The sequence below is a fragment of the Meles meles genome, chromosome 2 (genome assembly GCF_922984935.1).
Source record: "Meles meles chromosome 2, mMelMel3.1 paternal haplotype, whole genome shotgun sequence".
Taxonomy (NCBI): domain Eukaryota; kingdom Metazoa; phylum Chordata; class Mammalia; order Carnivora; family Mustelidae; genus Meles; species Meles meles.
In genome coordinates, this window is record NC_060067.1 from 109974716 (window position 1) to 109994547 (window position 19832).

General features: G+C 34.9%; 1 protein-coding gene across 3 annotated transcripts; it reads left to right on the forward strand.

Moving 5' to 3' along the window:
• The first annotated feature begins 267 nt into the window (after positions 1 to 267).
• TRMT10A (tRNA methyltransferase 10A) lies at positions 268 to 15685 on the forward strand. 3 transcript variants are annotated; one of them, XM_045987858.1, is made up of 8 exons: positions 268 to 380; positions 6003 to 6209; positions 7057 to 7219; positions 8298 to 8369; positions 9760 to 9834; positions 12101 to 12250; positions 13942 to 14047; positions 15253 to 15685. In XM_045987858.1, exons 2-8 carry the CDS (start codon positions 6025 to 6027, stop codon positions 15519 to 15521), a joined length of 1020 nt encoding a protein of 339 aa, XP_045843814.1. In that variant the 5' UTR covers positions 268 to 380; positions 6003 to 6024; the 3' UTR covers positions 15522 to 15685. The 3 variants fall into 3 exon arrangements, with proteins under 3 accessions (XP_045843814.1, XP_045843833.1, XP_045843824.1); XM_045987868.1 differs by lacking the exon at positions 268 to 380 and adding an exon at positions 624 to 742; XM_045987877.1 differs by lacking the exon at positions 13942 to 14047.
• Positions 15686 to 19832: the final 4147 nt, after the last annotated feature.

Sequence of the window (19832 nt, forward strand, 5' to 3'; positions counted from 1 at the left end):
CTGTTTCGCATTTAAAATTTATAAAAGTAGTTATGCCTTACACCCCTCCTCTATCCCCATAGGAATATATAAATGAATACATGCCTGCAAGCATACACTTGCTTTGAGGTTCAAAATCAGACAGTGTAACTTCCTCCCCTCCAAAAACCCTCACTCCAGGACCCGCCCAACATGAACTCCCTCCCCTTTCTTTCGCTGCAGGTCCAAATGTGGCGCAGTTTGATGACGTAAAGGCGTACGCGCCGTGGCCCCCTACGCATAGCAGCCGTCCCTGCCTCTGGGAGTTGAAGTTTCGGAAGGAAGATTCGTGAGCTGTATCAAGACCATTACGAGAAGGCTCTGTGTTGGTGCTCTCAGTTCCCTGACAACTCCTCGGCTCCGTAAGTCTCTTGGCACTGCCGCTGGCGCCTGCCTACTCTCTGGTCTTCTTTGGGCGCAAAAGGGGCTCTTGGCGAGTGCCATTCTCGACCAGCAACACGGCTTCCGGGGGAGAGGGGAGTGGGGCTGTAGAAATGGAGCCGCGACCCCGTTCCGGAAGGAAGTGATGTCAGATAGAGCGCGTCCCCAGTGCCACGCAGCTCCCTGATTCGCTGGCTGTAGTTTAATCCCTGCTCGCGTGCTTCCGCTGACGGGTTCCCTGGAGGGGAGTGTTGGGCGAGGCTCTGCCCACCCGCTGTGGGAGTGCTTACGGTCGGCGTTTGTGTGGGGGGATCCGGGATCCGGTCCCTAGTGTATGAAGAGAGTGAGTTTCCAAATAATGAAGGGAGAGGGAGATCTGGACCCCGAAAGGCTGGAAAACGAGTGTGGTTCTGCCACTTGGTGACTAGAGACCGCGAGCTGTCGCTTTACCTCTTTAAATCCGCCTTACCTCGTTTCTCCCAGCGAGGGGCTGAAGTGATGAGAGCTCAAGGGAAAGTTGCTGCAGGTGCTTTTAGTCCCATAGTGGTGAGCCGAGGATGGTTTTTTAAGAAGACAGGCGTTACTTGATTTCAGTGAACTGTTTTAAGTGTTGAAATTCGGGATTTTTTTTTCTAGAGATATAAAGAGGATAGCAGCAGATGACTCTCTCCCTTTTTGTTTTGGTGGTTCTAATTCCTTCCCCTCTCCGTATACCAGCCTAGCTAAATCATGCGCTTTCGATATGCAGATCTGGCCGGCGCCTTTTAAGAAAGGTTTTCTTTCCCTCTCACTTTTTTAAAATGACCTGTCACTGTCAGGTCATTCAATTTCATTTTGCAGTTATTCCAACATTCGTTTGGGTCTTTCAGGAGGGGAGGTTGTAATAAGTTATGAAGACTGTTTATTTAGCCCAATCAAAGTCCATTATTTATTTATTTATTTATTTATTTATTTTTTACTTTTGTCTGATGTATGTCTGTTCCCTGCTGGAAGCTGTGCTGAGAACTGGAAATACAAAGAAGATTGAGATGACTTTTATTTATTTATTTATTTATTTATTTTATTTTATTTATTTGTCTCACTCCAAATGACCTTAGTCACCTTTATCCAGTTCTTGGTGTTATCAGACCGTCTGATAACCCAATTCTGTAACTAACTGTTACAAAATGAACCAAGTTTGTAAAAATTCTATATTAAACTAAATTTCACACAAATATTTCTATAGTTGCTACAAAATAGTCTTAAATATTTGTTGAACGTGGTTGAATAAATGAAAATACACTGTGTCACAGCATGGGAGGGAGGAACACAAAACTGCTATGGAACTTATAAACTGTGGCACAAACTTTAAAAAGCAAGTATACCTAGTAAAAAATGCCACATTTTGCTTCAGGTCATCTGAACGAGCTATACATGGTGAATTGCTTATTGTATGGTATCGGAAGTGAGAGTTGATACTTATCTTTGAAGAGTGTGATGTAAGCAGCAATATATTGGGTCTCAAGCTAGCATCATTTTTATTTTGTGCCTCAATGTATCTAGCTTATCAAAGCTTAAAAAAATTCACTCGTTGCAATGTATTTTCTTAATTCAGAATAGCTTTAAAAATAATGGAAAATGTCAACTGGCTCCTGACCTTTACGCCAAGTTAAATTTATTTTAGACTTCTCAGGTAGGAAAGACAAAAGCTCCCCCTGGTGTACATGAGCTATAAAACATAGCTGTATATTGCCTTTTTTTTTTTTTTTTTTTTAATTTTCACATTATAGAGCCAATCAACACTTGAAGTTTTTTAACAGAATAAAGAACCAGCAAAACACGATGCCACTGATGAACAGAAATGTTCCTTTTTGGAATATGAGTCATTGTTTTATGAAGGAAGCAATTTGTTTCCTGTAAATTTTAAGTTTGCGTATTTAGCTTAGTGGAACAGGTTTAGCTTGTTTTCTCTACCTTGTACGGTTTTGCATACATGCATTGCTTTTATTTAATGGACTATGTATATAAAGGAAGTAAAAGTGATTCTGGGGATCACAATATATATTTTAAAATTTTCTTTCTTCTAATTTTTTCAGGCTTGCTGATTTTCCCCATCTCCTGTTTCTTAAGTGAATGCTTATTTATTTTCCAGCTTTTTAAAAACACTCTTTAATGAATGAACTCAAGGTTGTACATTGATCTCCAGTTTATCTTTTTGCTTGTATCTCTCTCAGCCTATTAAGTCTTTCATGTCATTTTGTTTCTCTGAATTCTGAGATTGTCAGGATGTCTTCTAATTCATCCATTACCTCTTGGGCTCCAGGTAATCTGGAGTTTGTCTTATATCTTGAAATTTTTATGTCTTTATTTATTGGTTTCCAATAGGCTCTTTTTCATAGATTCTTCTTTTGCTTATTTTGTGCCTGCTTCTGTGTCCCAATTTCCGGTTTTGTTTTTATTGTTCTATTGTTATGATCTCTGAAAGATTCCAACCAAATTTATTTTAAAGTCTTTCACATTGTGCTATTATTTTCAATTTGTGAAGAGTGGATTTATCTCCTGATCATTGATTTTTCTGGGGTTTTCCCATCATTTCTGTCTTTGTGTAATTTTGCTTTGCATAGTCCTCTTATAGAATTGTCATTACCCACCCCTCAAAACCATCTTTCTATCTGCTGCTGAATTTGTGGTTGCTCCTATCCTGGCCCTGTTAAATGCTTCCTTCCACGCACAGCTTGCAAAGGTGATTCAGATTTCTAATTCTATAGTGTTCTGAGTTCATATGTCATCTCATCGTTTGGCTCCGGTTATAGCTGAGACCTAGACACGGCTTCCTTCAGGTTTCCCACGTAACCAGTGAGGTATAAGCCTTTAGTCTAAATTTCATCTGTTTTCAGGCTTTTTTTCATGGAAAAAGGAGCCCCACCCCAACACTAGTTTAAGGTTCATCTTAAACTCTGTGCTAGGGGTGCCTGGGGCTCAGTTGATTAGACTCTTGATTTTGGCTCCTGTTGTGATCTCAGGGTTGTGAGATTAAGCCCTTGCTCAGTAGGGAGCCTGCTTCTCTCTTTTTCCCTGACCCTCTCCCTGCCCGGCACCCACCAGTGCATGTGTTCTCTCTCTCTCTCTAAAATAAGTAAATAAATCTTTTAATAATAATTTTAAAAAGTGCTGTTCTCTCTCCCATCCTCTTTAAAGCTAGGAGAACTCCCAGTTGCCTTTACATTGCAGACCCAGCAGGAACAACATCTATTTTAGTTCTTGGTTTTGAGAGAAGCTATACTTTTTTTATTTCCCTTTGGATTTTATCTACTGTTGTCATCTATTTCAAGATTGAGAGATAGGATGCCTCAAAACATGAACTTTTGGCAACTATCTCTAGGAATAGTCTGTCCCATTTTTGTATTCAGTTGCATAGGAATTTAACTGGAGCTATTTTTTCTCCTCTTTCAGTGACACAGTGTTCTCAGAGCCCTCCAGCAGTAGGGGTGAAGCTGCACAGCTCTTTTACAATCATTGGAAATCCTCATTTTTTAAATAAGATTTTGGATTTCTGGGAGAGAGTAGAGTTGGATCTGGGTTTGGATCTTAGCTCCATCACTTCATTTGTCTATTCATTCAGCAAGTATTTAGAGGACTTTGTCCTAGATTTGTTCTAGATGCCTTGTTTCTTAGGAATTAATTAGTATTTTTGTAATTTGAGGCAAGTTATTTTATCTCACGGTGCCTTCTTTGTAAAGTCGGCATGATGCTCTCTACCTCATAGGGTTGTTTTAAGGATTAATTTAGATAATATTATTTAGCACAGTAAGAATTAACAAGTGTTCATTTTAACCATTTTCATTACTTTTTAAAACTTTTGTAATATATTCACTCATTTGTTTATTCTGCAAATATATAATAAGCATCTACTAACTGCCAGGCACTCTGTTAGTAATGTAATGTGGCAATAATTGTTAGGCAAAAGCAGACCTCATGCATGCCCACAGGCAGTTTCCAGTATAAAATCAAATTTGGGTTGTCATTTCTAAGAGATATTTACTCCCAGACTAAGAGTACTGTTTAGTTAGTGGCATAAGGAAAACTTGCGAACTCTTACTTGGATTATCAGATGGTTCTTTCCCCTTCAGTAATTTGTGACTTAGCAAAACACCAGGGTTTTTGCTGTAGCCCCTAATACACACATCTTAAAATTCATCTTTCAGTCAAAGTCTGGTAAACTTTGTGTTTTCTTAGTTATCCCCACGTGTCCTGTTATAACATTACACTTTTAAAGAAAGCGACCCTAATAAAACTGCTTAAATTATCTCCTGCAAGTTTTTGTCCTTTCCATTATCTGAATTGTTGGGATTTTTCTCTTAGATTCTAGCTTTCTGCACAGACTTGTTAGCCATCTCTTTAAGAAGGAAGAATCATAGAGTTTTCTTTAATGCCAATAGAACATTTGCAAATCATGCTTAGTCTTTGCTAGGGATAAATAAATTTTTAAGTTGTAGTGCTAGTAATCTATTAAAGAGAAAAGACATCTTAGTATTTTTAGCTCTTTCCTTATCTGAAGGTAAATTCACTTCTGGACAATAGATATGAAGATGTGGGTGGTTAGTCCAATTAAATATGTTTGAGATGGTCCTGCACCTCCCATGACTGATTATAAGATCAGCTTACATATTTTGTTTTATAACTGTGACTAAGGTGGATATTTATAATTACGTATTTACAATGAAATATACTGAGAGGCAACCAAATTTGTTTTCTTTACTGTCCAAAATATATAAATCTATAGCATATCTTTTGTCAAAAATCATTTCTGAGTATACACCCAGATAATGAAAATAACCTTTCCCTTGTACTGTAGCATTAATAACAACTAAAAAAAGGTTCTTCCCATCACTTTTTTAAAAGTATTTTTTCTTTCATAAAGCAATATACTTTCATTATATAAAATACAGAAAATGCAAAAAAAGTGGGTAAAAATTAAACATGATTATGTGTACATATTCTTTTTGAAACAAAGTTGGACATAATGTTTATATTGTTTTTGGTTTTTATTTTTTTCTACTTAGCATAACCATTTCCTTTTTTCACTGAATAACTTTGGGAAACGGGATTTTTACTGGATGCTTAGTATTCCCAGCCCATGTTATAGATGAAGTGTAATTTATTTACAGACCCCTCTTGCTGACATTCAAGTAATTTCTAATTTTTCATTGTTAAAAATTATACTCTGGTACATATACTCTTTTGCATTAATTTTGTGTATATTTCTAATCCATTTACAGGATTTTATTCTAAGGAAATAAGTTACTGGGTCAAAGGGTATCATGATATTTTAAAACTCTTGATACACAGATCTGCATAACTTTCTGGAAAAATTGCCATGACTGCTAATAGTATATGCAAACACCCATTTCATCAAATGGTCTTTGCCAGTAAATGACATTTAATTGTCTAAATTTATATATTTTTTTCATTATTGATAGGATTTAATTTTAATTACATCTTTTGGTCTTTTTTTTTTTTTAAACTCTCCGTGTGTGTGTGTGTGTGTGTGTGTGTGTGTGTGAGAGAGAGAGAGAGAGAGAGAGAGAGAGACTTACCTGTTCACATCAAAAGTTGCTTTTCAGTTTTTTTCAGAGGCATCAAATAATGTCTTCTGAAATGTTGCCAGCATTTACTGAGTCTTCTAATGTTGAAAGAAAGCAAAGCTTAAGTGAAGATCAAGAGAAGAGCCAGAAGCCAAGATTAGGTGAAGAGTTTGAACCAATATCTAAAAGACAAATGAAGAAGCTAATTAAACAGAAACAATGGGAAGAACAAAGAGAACTCCGCAAGTATGTTTCAAAATGTATATATATGCTGTACCATTCAGGAGTGCTGAACTTTGCATAGCCCTTTGACACATCAAAAGTAACTGTGATAATTAAAATTGGGGCTATGTATGTTGTTAGCACTGTCAATTGGCTGTTAAAACTGTATTTGTTTCCATCTTGGTAGATTTACACTACACTTTTTGTCACACAGAGCCTATTGTGAGTAGCAGCACAGTTTTTGAAATAACTGACTTAGATAAGGGATATAGTTAGCATCCGTGTCCTAGATATAGAACAAAAATAACCTCCTCAGTAAGATCAAATTTGGGCCCAACATTGATTTTGCTAGAAAAATCATTGTAGGTTTTGGTGAGAGCAGTTAAGCTGAAGCTATTATTATATAATGCCAACATTTATTGAGGGAAAATAAACTATAGTTAGTGTAGATTATAGGAAAAGTATGAAGTGTTTTTAAAAAAACACTCTGACTTTGCTTTATTCTATATTAATGTTGTTTGAAAATCATGTAGGAGAAGAATTATAAAAATAAAAATTCATCCTTAAGTCCAAAATTCAGTATTTGTTAAAAAGTCTTAGTATAGTGTATTACCAATGATAAATGAAATTAGGAGTAGTGAGGGCCTGTGTAGAAAGTATTTTATTGCTTTTGCAAAATAATGTTCTTTCTATCTAAAGCTCTTTGGTGGACGATATAAAATTGCTGATATTTGATCCACAGAAGTAGCAGTTTTATATGGTTCAGCCTGCTAATTTTAAAAAATTATTGGCTTTTTTGGTCTATTTAGAAGAGTCTTGTAAATATCTGAATGTGTAAATAACAACAGAAAGTTTCAATTCCTAATTTTAGACAAAAGCGGAAGGAAAAACGCAAGAGAAAACAATTAGAGCGACAATGTCAACTGGAATCAAATGTAGATGGAAATGACAGAAAACGTATTCGAAGAGATGTTGTCCACAGTACACTCCGCCTTATCATTGACTGCAGTTTTGACAGCTTGATGGTATTAAAGGTATCATGAATCATTGTCAGAAAAATCCTGTAGGTAAAGTAGGTTGAGGGGCGCTTGGGTGGCTCAGTTGGTTAAGTGTCTGCCATTGGCCCAGGTCATGATCCCAGGATCCTGGGGGGAGCCCAGAGCCTACTTCTTCCTCTCCCTCTGCCACTCCCCCTGCTTGTGCTCTCTCACTCTCTCTCTCAAATAAATAAATAAAGTCTTAAAAAAAAAAAAGTTGAATAATTCTTGCTTTAATAGGTAATATCACTTTAATATAAACTTATGTACTAAAATGTATCTTAAAGTTTTTCAAGTTAAACTAGCTAATAAATTGCTCTTATATGCATAGAAGAGAGAGACAGACACTGTAATTAGGTTATAAGACTCAGTAACTGTATATTAATCATAAAGATCCAGGAGTGTTTTTGTTATTTGTCCTAATCAGAAGAAGAAAGTAAGAAATGTGCTTGGTTTAATAGAATTATTTCTTATTTAGTAATTTGAGAAAACTGGCTATCTGAACAATGTTAGCAAAGAAAACATGCTTTACTTACTTTCCAAACCGTTAAAAGTTATGAAAATAGCAGTAGTGTGACTCTACAAGAGTTTTTCTTCTTTTGTTTTTTATTTTTATTTTTTAAATTTATTTATTTGACAGAGAGAAAGCACAAGAAGGCAGAGAGGCAGGCAGAGGGAGAGGGAGAAGCAGGCTTCTGGCTGAGCAGGGAGCCCGATGTGGGGCTCGATCCCAGGACCCTGGGATCGTGACTTGAGCCAAAGGCAGACACATAACGACTGAGCCACCCAGGTGCTCCCTTTTGTTGTCTTTTAAGAAGAGTAAATACTTTCATGAATTAGCATTTTAAGTGGATACAAAATTGAGTTATTGATCAGGGTATTGACTTGACTTATAGTAATTATTATGTCAGTATGTACAGAAGTTGAATGGAAAATGTCACAAAGGATCTGTATTTCCAGAGGAAAAAATGTACCTGTCTAGTCCCTCTCTTTTGCTTATTTTATTCTACTAAGATTATGGAATGGCCATAGGTGATTTTCAAAGTGCTGCTTTAAAAATCGCACTCTTTTATAGGACATTAAGAAACTTCATAAGCAGATTCAGCGATGTTATGCCGAAAATCGGCGAGCACTGCATCCTGTGCAGGTATGTTTGGGGAATTTAAAACAGATTCCAGGTTCCTTTTATAACTTCCTCTGGAAAAGGCGTAGATAATCCCAGTTGCCTATACGAGAATCTTGCAGATGCTTTTCCTTAAAGAACAAAATGCCTATTTGAAAAATGTCCTAATTTGATACAAAAATAAAGTATTTTCAACATTTTTTCCCATGTCAGTCTTAGTCACACGCTGCACAGTCATTGTGTTTTGTACCCACTGACCTCATTCCTGTGTAGTTGAACATCTTTGCTAAAGGATATATATGTATTTTCATACCAGTTTCTCAGCTCTCAACTCCTTTCCTCACCGAAAGTGAGGGAACTTCTCCCAGCTTGATGTGTGCCATCGTACCTGTTGGTTAGGTTTCTTCTACCTAAAGGATTTTGAATCTGTGGCCATTTGGAAAGGTACTCCCGCTGTTAAGAGTAGCTAGGGTCTTTTTTCTATTTGTTTGAATTCTAGGTGACCTAAAAATGAACACTGGCTCACTGATGTTAAGAACTAGAAATTCTTAATATATTTCTGGTTAGATATTTATTTTCTTTTTATCAAGTAATAGTATTTTTATATTTTTACATTTTATATTCTTCTCACCCTTGATTAGACTTGGAATAGGTGTCAGGGTTTAGAATCAAAGGAAAATTGTGAAGACTTTGGACTGGTAAAAAACAGTGGTGGCAAAAGAAATTGAATGAAAACTTGACATAAATATAGGGAGTTTGTAGAGAAGCGATTATTAAGGGAGAGTCAGATTGTAGCTGCTTGTAAAATGGAAGAAAAATGTGGATAGAATACTCAAGGTAGTGGGTTATGAGTCAGACCAAACATGTCACTTTTTTTTTTTTTTTTCCATGCATCCAAAATATATTTTATTGAGACTGGAGCATTTACAGTAAAGTACGCATTATGACACATCAGAAAGACACAAGTTTAACAACTTTCACATTCACAAATACAAACTGCTTTTGGCTCTGAGGCACACAGAGAACAAGGGGAATGGGGAAGACAAGGTACCATCCTGGAGGCCCAGACCTACTGGTCCATGTGCGGGTCTTCCCCCACAGAGAAGGGCCTCCTTTGACTTGGCAGTATTTCTAGATGCCCTCACCAGGAGGAAAAGTAAAGCTTTCCCCATGATTCCAGAGCAGGACAAACTATGTGTAATTCTGCTGCCTGTTTTCTTTCTGGGCAAACATGTCACTTTTATCACACATTTATTCTTGTATGTTTTAAAGCATGTCACAAATTTATTTTTTTTCTAAAATGACTGTATTTTATGGTTCATTGATGATCAGATGATTTTAGAAGAAAAATAAAATACTGGACTCTGATAGTTATTTGCTCTTTCTTTCTGTGTCCACCAATCTCTTTTATCAGTTTTACTTGACAAGCCATGGAGGCCAATTGAAAAAGAACATGGATGAAAATGACAAAGGATGGGTCAACTGGAAGGTAATTAAAATAGATGAACTCTCACGTAATTCCAAGTATTTTTATGCTTAAATTTTTTACTTAAATTCTACATAATGCCAATAAATACAGTTGATACAGAGAGTTGACAGTCTCTAAACCCTGTATATCACTATACCTAAGTCTAATATGGTAGAAGCTAAAGAAACTGAAATGCCTATTTACATGTTCTCATTAAGTCTTACTTATTTTGCCACCAACTTTATCTTTTTATTTTTGTATTTCTTTTTTAATTTAAATTCTAGTTAGGTAACATATATGGTAAAATTGGTTTCAGGTGTAGAATTTAGTGATTCATCACTTATATATAACACCCAGTGCTCCTCACAACAAGTGTAGTCCTTAATTCCCATCACCCATCTGGCCCATTCCCTGCCCACCCCCACCCCGCAGCAACCCTCAATTTGTTCTTTACTGCCAACTTTAAAACAATTTTTTTAAAACAGGAAAAATTTTAAAGTCTGTGTGTATAATCTCTACCTAGCAAACTGATAATACATCACCAGAGTGAAATCTCTTCGAAACTTGGAAATGTACTTATATTCTGTTTCTGCTAAATCTGTGCCATCCCATATGGTGACCACTATCCACCTGTGGATGCTGAACTCTTGAAATGGGACTGGTCTGAATGGAGATGTGCTATAAATGTGAAATATACATTGGATTTGAAAGACAGTACAGAAAAAAAAAGAGAATGTGAAATACCTGCTTGAAATTTTTAAAAAAAAATTATTATATGTTGAAATGATAACATACTGGGTATAATGTGTTGGGTACAATGTATTAAAATTAATTTCACCAATTTTTGCTTTTTTAATGTGTCTACTGAAAGATTTAAAATTACATATGTGGCTCACATTTTTTCTTTCTATTGGACTAAACTGATCTCATTTGCAAAGATGACGAATAGATTGGCTTTAGTACTAATCCCTGAGGAACCTTACCCTATTCAGAGAAGTACTGGGTTAGTCCTATTTTTTTTTTTTTTTTATATCTCAGAGCCAGTTTTTAACGTGATAAACTTTCCCTCTCACACTCACTAATCCCATAATACTGCCTTTTTTTTTTCTTTTCTTTTCTTTTTTTTCTGGAGAGGTGGGTGGGGAAAGAAGAGAGAGGATCCTAAACAGAGACATGGGGCTTGATCTCATTACTTTGAGATCATGACCTGAGGTGAAATCAAGAGACACCTAAACGACTGAGCCACCCAGGCACCCCTGCATTTATTTTAATAATAGCCTATGGTGTGGAACATTTTCTTCAAAAGCTTTCCTAAGTTTTAAAGTACAACATATTTACCAAGTTTTATACCCATGCCTATTTTCCTAAGAAATAATGTAATTAGTATAGGCATACTTTCAGTTATTTTCTGGCTTGTTGAATTTATTATTTATACCACCAGTTTTCCAGAGACTCACAAGTTAATTGGTCTTTACTCAGGGCCCTCTAGGGCCCCCTATTAAGCATGGCCATCGAATTAATAATACCATTTTCCAGAAAAGCGGCTATTTATTACTTAGTAGGTTATACATTTAAGGTGAAAAATCTCCTTCATTTTTTATTTCTTTAAAAATTACTAAGTAAATGCCATCTGAGTTTGATGATGCATCGTCTCTTATTTTATCAATGTAGTTTGCAAAATTTTGACTGCTAACTGTTGTTCAGTCTTGTACCTCTGACCTGGTAATTTTGGTGAAGATTTCAAATGTGATCTTTGTAAAACAGATGCGTAGAATTTATTAAATCTATAATCCTTTTGTGATGATACATGCAGGTGGATAGGAAGGATTGGAAGAGGCATTCTTTGGTTAGAGAAAAGTTTGAGCAGATTGTGGCCCAAAAAAATGCACTTGTTTTGCTGGAACAGAGCCAAAGTTAGAAAGCTACTTTCGTGCCATATTCAAGAAAGAGTTACTAAGTAAAGGGGTTTAAGTTTCATCCTACAGGTAAAAATAAAGCATTGAAAGTAGAGTTTTTAGAAAGTGAGTCTGCCATTGGTATATAGAAGTAAACTGGAGGGATCTGGGCCTAGAGACAGGGAAATAGCAATAGGAGGCTACTTAAATAATTGGGGTGTGAAGCGAAGAGGAATTGAAGTAGTAGGTTCTCAATAATTATAAAATGTTGTTTCGTACTTCCTTTCATATGCTGTTGGGTGGCTTTGTTGAAGGAAAAGAAAATAATCCTTTTTAGCCAATTTTTACAAAATCTTATTAATTAATAACATCTTTCTACTTATGTCTTAAAGGATATCCACATCAAAGCAGAGCATTATAGTGAATTCATAAAGAAAGAAGACCTAATTTATCTAACATCAGACTCACCTAATGTACTGAGGGAATTAGATGAATCAAAGGCTTATGTGATTGGAGGGTTAGTAGATCACAACCATCACAAGGTACTATTAAGTTTTTATTTTTACTTTTGCTCATACTTTAAAATGGATATACCAATTTTCTTGATAGTATCAATAATACTGATAGCTGATCATTATTGAATGCCTACTATATATAATCCAGTCACCTTTCTAGCTAAGAAAGCGTTTCACATATATTACTAGTTTGCTTAATCCTACCTACAACACAGTGAGGTTAGTGTTGTTATTATCTATATTTTACAGATGAGGAACTGGAGGTACAGAGAAACTAAGTCTAAACTCAATAGTAGTAGGTGATAAAGCAGATATTTGACACCAGCAGATTGTTCCAGAGTCCACATGCTTAAATGATATGCTGTATTGATAGTAGATGCTGCTGATGGTAAAATTTATACCAATTTATACAAAAATTAATGCCAAATCGTAAATTTATATGAGTTTTTAAATATGTAATTTTCATGGGGTATGTTTTCTTTTCTCTTGTATTTTGTACTTTTGTCTCTTCCCACCACCACCTTACCCTCACTTGAATGAAAAATTACAGAAATTTACTTTCTAAAAGAAAACATTATTTTGTACTTGGCCAGCTACTTTGCAGTATGCTAAATTCAACCCAACTCAAGAAAAACATGTTTACCAATTGTCTAAGGAAATGCTATCAGAATAATATGAAATAATTCATTATTCTTGTATAACATCACTCTGAGGTAGAACTGTGTGTAACGTTGGGATAGTTTATATCATCTTGTCCATTATGATAGCCATGTGCTGTTGAGCACGTGTAATTTACATAGTTTGATTGAGAAATTAATCAATTTAAACTTAAGCAGTCACAATTGTGGCTGTAACTGGGGAGTGCAGCTCTGTAGCATCACAGGAAATTTTTATCAGAATGATCTTTAGCTTCTTAAAATTTTTTTCTTAGTGGAAAAATTCCATTTTGTTGATTGTGTAGAATCAAATTTTTTTCTTCTAATATTGTATGTTTTTCTGAACTACATTGTTTGTTTTCAAAAGCACCTGTCTCAGTCTATTATTTGTCCCTAAAATTTGCAAACTATTTAACCACTGGTTAAGAAATTTAGCTGTTCTTTCTCCTGTACTTTGACTTTTGGCTACTTCAGTTCTGTTTAGAACAGGCTTTAAGAATTTTAATTTTGAGGAGAAAATTTATATTTAACAGTCTTTTAATTGATAGGGAAAATAAAATTTATAGGCAATTTAAAATTTTTTTCAAATCAGGTTTTCATTTACTTTGTCTTTGCCATTTGTGCTTCTTACTGTTATGTAATTGAAACATAGTTTTATCTTTATATGTTTTTACATTCACGGGAAGAGTGATGATGCTTCTCTAGGAATTCAGTTTGAGTATTTTAAACTGAGAGAAAGGCAGTGTGGAATGGTGAAGAGCTATCTGAGTCAAAAGGCATGAGCCAGATTTTTCTTGTGGTTCTTCCACTGAGGAGCTTTGTGTTGGGGTAGGAAACACTAAATTAGTCTTTGGTTTCCTCATTTGTAAAGCTATTAAAGCAAATGCCCTAAACATTCTGACGATATTTAATGTCGAAAGAACGCTTCCAGATTAGCAATTACACAAACACACACACTTCGTCAGATAATGTTCTCTGAATTAAAGTTGTTTCTTATTCTGTTGTGACTTTAAATTAAAATAATCTAATGTTCTAGTCCAAGTTATAGTATCTTTGTTTTAGGGACTCACATATAAACAAGCATCAGATCATGGAATTGATCATGCACAGCTCCCCCTTGGAAATTTTGTGAAGATGAATAGTAGGAAGGTTTTGGCAATTAATCATGGTAAGCTATAAGCGGATTATGAAAATATGCTTGAGTGAACAGTGTGAAGAATAACATTACCTTTGGACAAGTAGAAAACACAAATCTTGCTGGAGACAAAATTATAAAATTAATCATTTATACTTTGAATATAGAAATAATACTTGCATATTTTAGAAAAAATTAGAAATGTAGAAAAGTAAGCTATAATTCCACTACCCGGAGTTACTTGGTATTAATTTCTTGGGTGTGTCCTTCCTGTTCTTTTCCTATGCATATATAATATTATTACATAATTGGATTTTTACTCTGTTGCATAAAATATTATAAATTTGGATGTTTTCTCCCATTTATAATTTTATTTTCTGTCATTGAATCATTATTAATGGCTACATAATATTCCATCATCTGAATATACAGTAATGTAACTGTTGATTTTTTTTTCTTTTTTACTTTTGTAAATAACATTGTAGTAGATACTTTTAGACCTGAGTTTTGCCTGGAGTTTTGCTAAGATTTTTCTTTTTTTTAGTAGAGATTTTTGTTAGTATACAACTATTTATTGGGCTTTTTTTATGTGCTAAATTAAACACTTTCTCTACAGCACACTCTAGGGAATTACAGAAATGAATTTATTGATTCAAGGAATGAACTTCTTCTAAGACCTTTGATAGATAGTGGAAATTATTTTTCCATAAAGAAATTCAAATTAAGCCCTTTAGCAATACATTAAAGTGAGAGTACCTTGCAGACAGTATTTATATTCTTTATCTCTAATGTTAAAAAAAGGAAGGGGGGGCAAGATACTCCCCAGAGTGAGTGACTCTCTATAGGAAAGACAAGAAATTTAGATTAATGCTAACCGGGTTTTTTTTGTTTGTTTCTAGTTTGTTAGCATATAAAGGATATAGAAGTGAAAGGGATAAGGAGAATAAGAAGGAAATGAAAATGGTTCCCTTCCTAATGATTATAATTGACAAAAGATAATGGTAGTTCTTTGAGTGCTCAAGAACTGAATTGAGGAAAAACTAGAGATGAGGTAACAGGCCTAGTGGGCCTTGGGGCAGATTGGCTCTTACAATGCATAGGAGAAGGAAGTGATACAAACAGTGTCGTTACTAGGACATCTTAGCACTCTTAATACAAAGGCAGTGTATTTTAAAATACAGAATGCAGCATTGTGATGAACGTGGCTAAGAAATGTATGGATTTTGTCTTTGTTGCAGTGTTTGAGATTATTCTGGAATATCTGGAAACCAAAGACTGGCAAGAAGCATTTTTTACTATCTTACCCCAACGGAAAGGAGCTGTTCCCACAGACAAAACCTGTGAAAGTTCTTCGCATGATAAGACATCTGTCAGGGTTGAAGATGGATTGGACAGTGATTCTAGTGAGGAAGAAAATAGCAGAAATGAGCTAGAATCACCACATGAAGAAGAAAAGCAAGATAAAGAAAATAGTAATGAATCTACAGTGAACTCTATGCCACACTAATGTCATCTGTTGTTTTTTGTTTTGTTTTTTTGGTTGTTGCTTTTTTTTTTAGTTTAAGGAAAGCCAGAGAAAATGAGGTCCTTCATAGAATATTCTAATTGGGAGAAAATTTTATTTCCTCTTATTTCTGTTGTCAATTTTTAAAACTCTTTTTAGAGCTAATTGATAAAAAGCCCTTATAAGAAAGTTTTTTTTGTTTTTACATAAAATTTAAATGTGTAATTTTTAAAATAGTTTTCTAAGTCTCAAGTTTCTCGAGAATTTTACTTTATTGGTAAACCTTCATTCTCTCTTATTTACTGGATTATATTTTTTAGAATGTGCCTTCTGACCTTTCAGTTTTTATTTTTTTATGTTTATATCAGGTGTCTTTCTGATTTTTGCCTACTTAGTTGTGGAGGTAGATATTCATCAATTTCCTGTAAGTCTACTGAAATGTTCTGTCTGGGAGGTTACCTCCTATTTGCAGCTTTTTTATTCAACTTAATTACTTCAAAAGAATGCAGTTATCTTAGGAAGAAGTATTAGATTGATAAAGTCAACAATTTATTTCTTTTGGACTATGGAGCCCATCTCTGTTCCTCCTCTGTGATGCCTTTTTGTGGCTCTAAAGCAATCACCGAAGAGTAAAGAATCTCTTTAATGTACTTTCCTAAGTTCAGTAATGGTGGTAACTTATTTCAATTACCAAATGTAATTCTTCAGACTAGATTATTTTAAAAGGCCATCGAGTATCAATTTTGTCTTAAATTTAAAAGGAAATAGCCCTTAGCTGTCCTTTCCTTCTGTATGTACTTCTATTAAATAATATATTTCTTGGTTCTTAAAGTGAACAAAGTTAACTTTATATGTGCATCTGTCTAATAGCATATAATATGCAAGCTAATGTAACTGTATGTTCCTATAAATAAGCATGTATGAAAAATATATAATTGTATATATATCCACAATCATGTATGATTCTCAGTTAATGATAACAGAACTGGGTTGCCATATATCTGTATAATTGCCTCAATGACTGTGTTGAACAACAACACTAAGAACTTGAATTTCAGAAAGTGCAAAAATCCAAGCTAAACATTTGTATGAGGACATTGGCAAGGTGGGGCTGAAAGGAAATGTTTTTATTTTCTCCTGGTAAATGTGGAGCAGTTATGTTTAAAATAGTGATTATTCTTTGTCATAGCTAAAGCAAGATTTCAGAAGCCTTCACTGAGTTTGGATAAATTTTCTGTTCTTTTTACTCATTGGCATCTCAAATTATGTACACATTTGGTAGAAAGTTCATTAGATTTAGTATTGATATTCACGGTCTCTTAATTTTTGTTGCTTTATTCCCAGTAATATAGTTATCCATTTAAAATTAGGTCTGTGAGCAAGGTATGTAAATAAAAGCCCCTACCATTCTAGAAGAGCAAAGCATATGTCTTAAGTTGTATTTCTCAAAGGTTCAGGTTTTCCTAAGTATGGTTTAGTAGCATGAAATCCAGTTGATCCTTGAAAAATGTGGGGATGAGGGTCAGCAACCCCCTCACACAGTTGAAAATCCATGTATAACTTTGTCTCAAAACTTAATAGCCTACCATGGACCCAAGATCTTACTGATAACACAGTAAGTGTATTACCACTTTTTTAATGTTATATGTATTATATACTGTATTCTGAATATAAACTAGAGAAAATGTTAAAATCATAAGAGAAAATACATTTACAATACTGTACTGTATAGAAAAAAATTCACATATAAGTGGACCCATGCATTTCAAACCTGTGTTGTTCAGGGGTCAACTGTATTATGCCTTTTACTTAAATTATTTGATATGGAATGAGGCACAAGTTAATTTTGAAAGGAGGAGAAAAATCGTTACAGGCACTGTGCAGATTGTCACTAATTATGAAAGCCCTGTATTATTTCCTAGCGCTGCCATAACAAATTACCACCGGGTGGCTTAAAACAACAGAAATTTTTTTCCCTACAGTTCTGGAGGCTAAAACTCAGAATCAAGATGGATCATGTACCCTCTGAAGGCTAAAGGGAAAAAAGTCCTTCCTAGCCTCTTCTTGGTTTTTGGTGGTCCCAGCAATCCTTGTTGTTCCTTGGCTTACAGCTGCATCACTCCAGTATCTGCTTTGTCATCAACTGGCTTCTGCCCCCAGTCTTCCTTGCCTGTGTCTGTGTCCCTCTTATAAGCATAGCAGTCATTGGATCAGTGTCCAGCATAATCCAGTATGACCTCATCTTAACCTGATTACATTCGCGAAGATTCTATTTTCAAATGAGGTCACGTTTAAAAGGTACAAGATACTAGGACTTGAACATAATTTGAGTAGGCACAATTCTATCCGTACAAGTTTGTATCTTAGGCTGTTGATGACAAGGAGACACAACCTTCGCCTCAGGGTAAGATTATAATTAGAAATAAGTAATTGCTGAGGTATTTAAAAATCTTTTTAAAATAATGGTAATTTCTTATTTAAATGTATTACTTTTAACATTGTTTTGGTTTATTGAGTGCCTTATTTAAGACTTCATTCACAGTGAAGTCTCCTGTATTGGAACATAATAAAGGTAAGGAATTCAGTTAGTATTTAAATAAATGCATCCAAAGGAAATATGTCTCCTGAAATTATAAAATTTTCTCTCACTTCATTTCTTCAAAAACTTGCAGTGTTAATAAATGAAGCTCGTTCATAAAGGAAAGAGCGTTCTTCGGATTGATTCCCCAGAAATCACTGTGTTGCAATCTGGGAACATTTGAAAATACTTGAGATTGGAAAAGAAAAGAAAACAAAACAAAAAGGCAAGCAATTCTGAAAGAATGTTAAGGTGAATGAACAATTACAAAACCTGTCAATTATTGCCAATTAAAAAGTAAAGTATAGACCATTTTATAGATGGAGAGAGTCAGAGATGATATAGGTAAAAGACAAGAATTGTCCATAGAGTACTGAGAACACATACAGACAACAGTTGTAAGAAGAAAATTTTAAAAAGGAGAAAAATGGCAGAGATTAGAATTAGACAGCAGTGGCGTATGGTGTTCATTAAACTTTGACCTCAATTGGCAGGAGATGCTTGTGTGTGTTTCTAGTTCCTACTCAGGCACATAGAGTAGGCGCTTCATAAATGTGGAGGAGAGAAGCAGGGCCACAATGAAGAGACAACAGAGTTAGTGGGAAGAATAGGCTTAAATTTTGGCACAGTCGCATTTTGATTATTACTCTGGGGAACTTAACGAACTTCTGTCAGTCTTTGTGTCCTCACTTGTGAAATAGGAATGTTACCCATTTATCCTTTCTTTTAGGGTTGAGCAATCAATTGATTTGATACTGAGCAGCAGCTAACTTCACAATACTTTCTCATTAACATTTCTTCATATCTTGCCTTGTTTCCCTTGTTTCACATTGTTTGACATTATATGCCCCCCAAAATGAATAAGCCATATATAAGCCTTTGTTTCAGACTTAGCTCTCTGAGGAACCTAGGCGTAGAGAAGATTTTAAAATGTGAACTTTCTAAATTACCAGAATGAGCACTCATGAAATATGGATATCATGGATCATTTAGGTAAAGATCAACACATTATAATTTAAAAAGGAACAGAAGGGCAGGTTGTAATGTTCAAGAATGCAATCCTTATGGGCGCCTGGATGGCTCAGTTGGTTAAGTGTCTGCCTTTGGCTCAGGTCACGATCTCAGGGTCCTGCTCAGTGGAGAGCCTACTTCTCCCTCTCCCTCTTCTATCCACCACCCCCCACCCTTTCACTGTGCATGCACAGGTGAATGCTCTCAAATAAATAAAATCTTTAAAATCTTTTAAAAAAATAAAAAGAATGAAATCCTTAGTTAAGATTTGACAGTTGTGAATATCTATGCACAAAGCTTAGTATTCAAATTCACTGAGGAAAAAACTTGGGGATTACATGAAATACTAAGAAATTCATTAGTATAAGGAGATTTTAATGCATATTTCACAACCTATGATAGCTGAAATGGACAAAAGATAAATATATGGGAGATGTAAATGCTATAATTAATAATTGATATATATCAAGTTCTCTAAGCTGAAAGTAGTTTCCAGCACCCATGTAATGTTCATTAAAGTATCAATATATTAGGCCACAAAAGAAAATAAGTTCCAAACATAAGAAATAGGCAGCCTATCTGATAATATATTAAAGTAGGAAATAAACTTGTGAATGGGAGGAATGCCTTACTACCTAGAAATTTTTTCAGTAAAAAATTTTGTAAAAATTAGTGTTAGAGATAAAGTTGGTCATGACTTCATTATAAAATTCTAGACCGTGGGG

Excerpts from the sequence above, each read along its gene's own strand:
- TRMT10A (XM_045987858.1), top strand. The coding sequence starts at position 6,025 with ATGTCTTCTGAAATGTTGCCAGCATTTACTGAGTCTTCTAATGTTGAA. Across the intron at positions 7,220-8,297 it reads ACAGCTTGATGGTATTAAAG|GACATTAAGAAACTTCATAA; the intron begins GTATCATGAATC and ends ACTCTTTTATAG. Across the intron at positions 9,835-12,100 it reads AAGGATGGGTCAACTGGAAG|GATATCCACATCAAAGCAGA; the intron begins GTAATTAAAATA and ends TATGTCTTAAAG.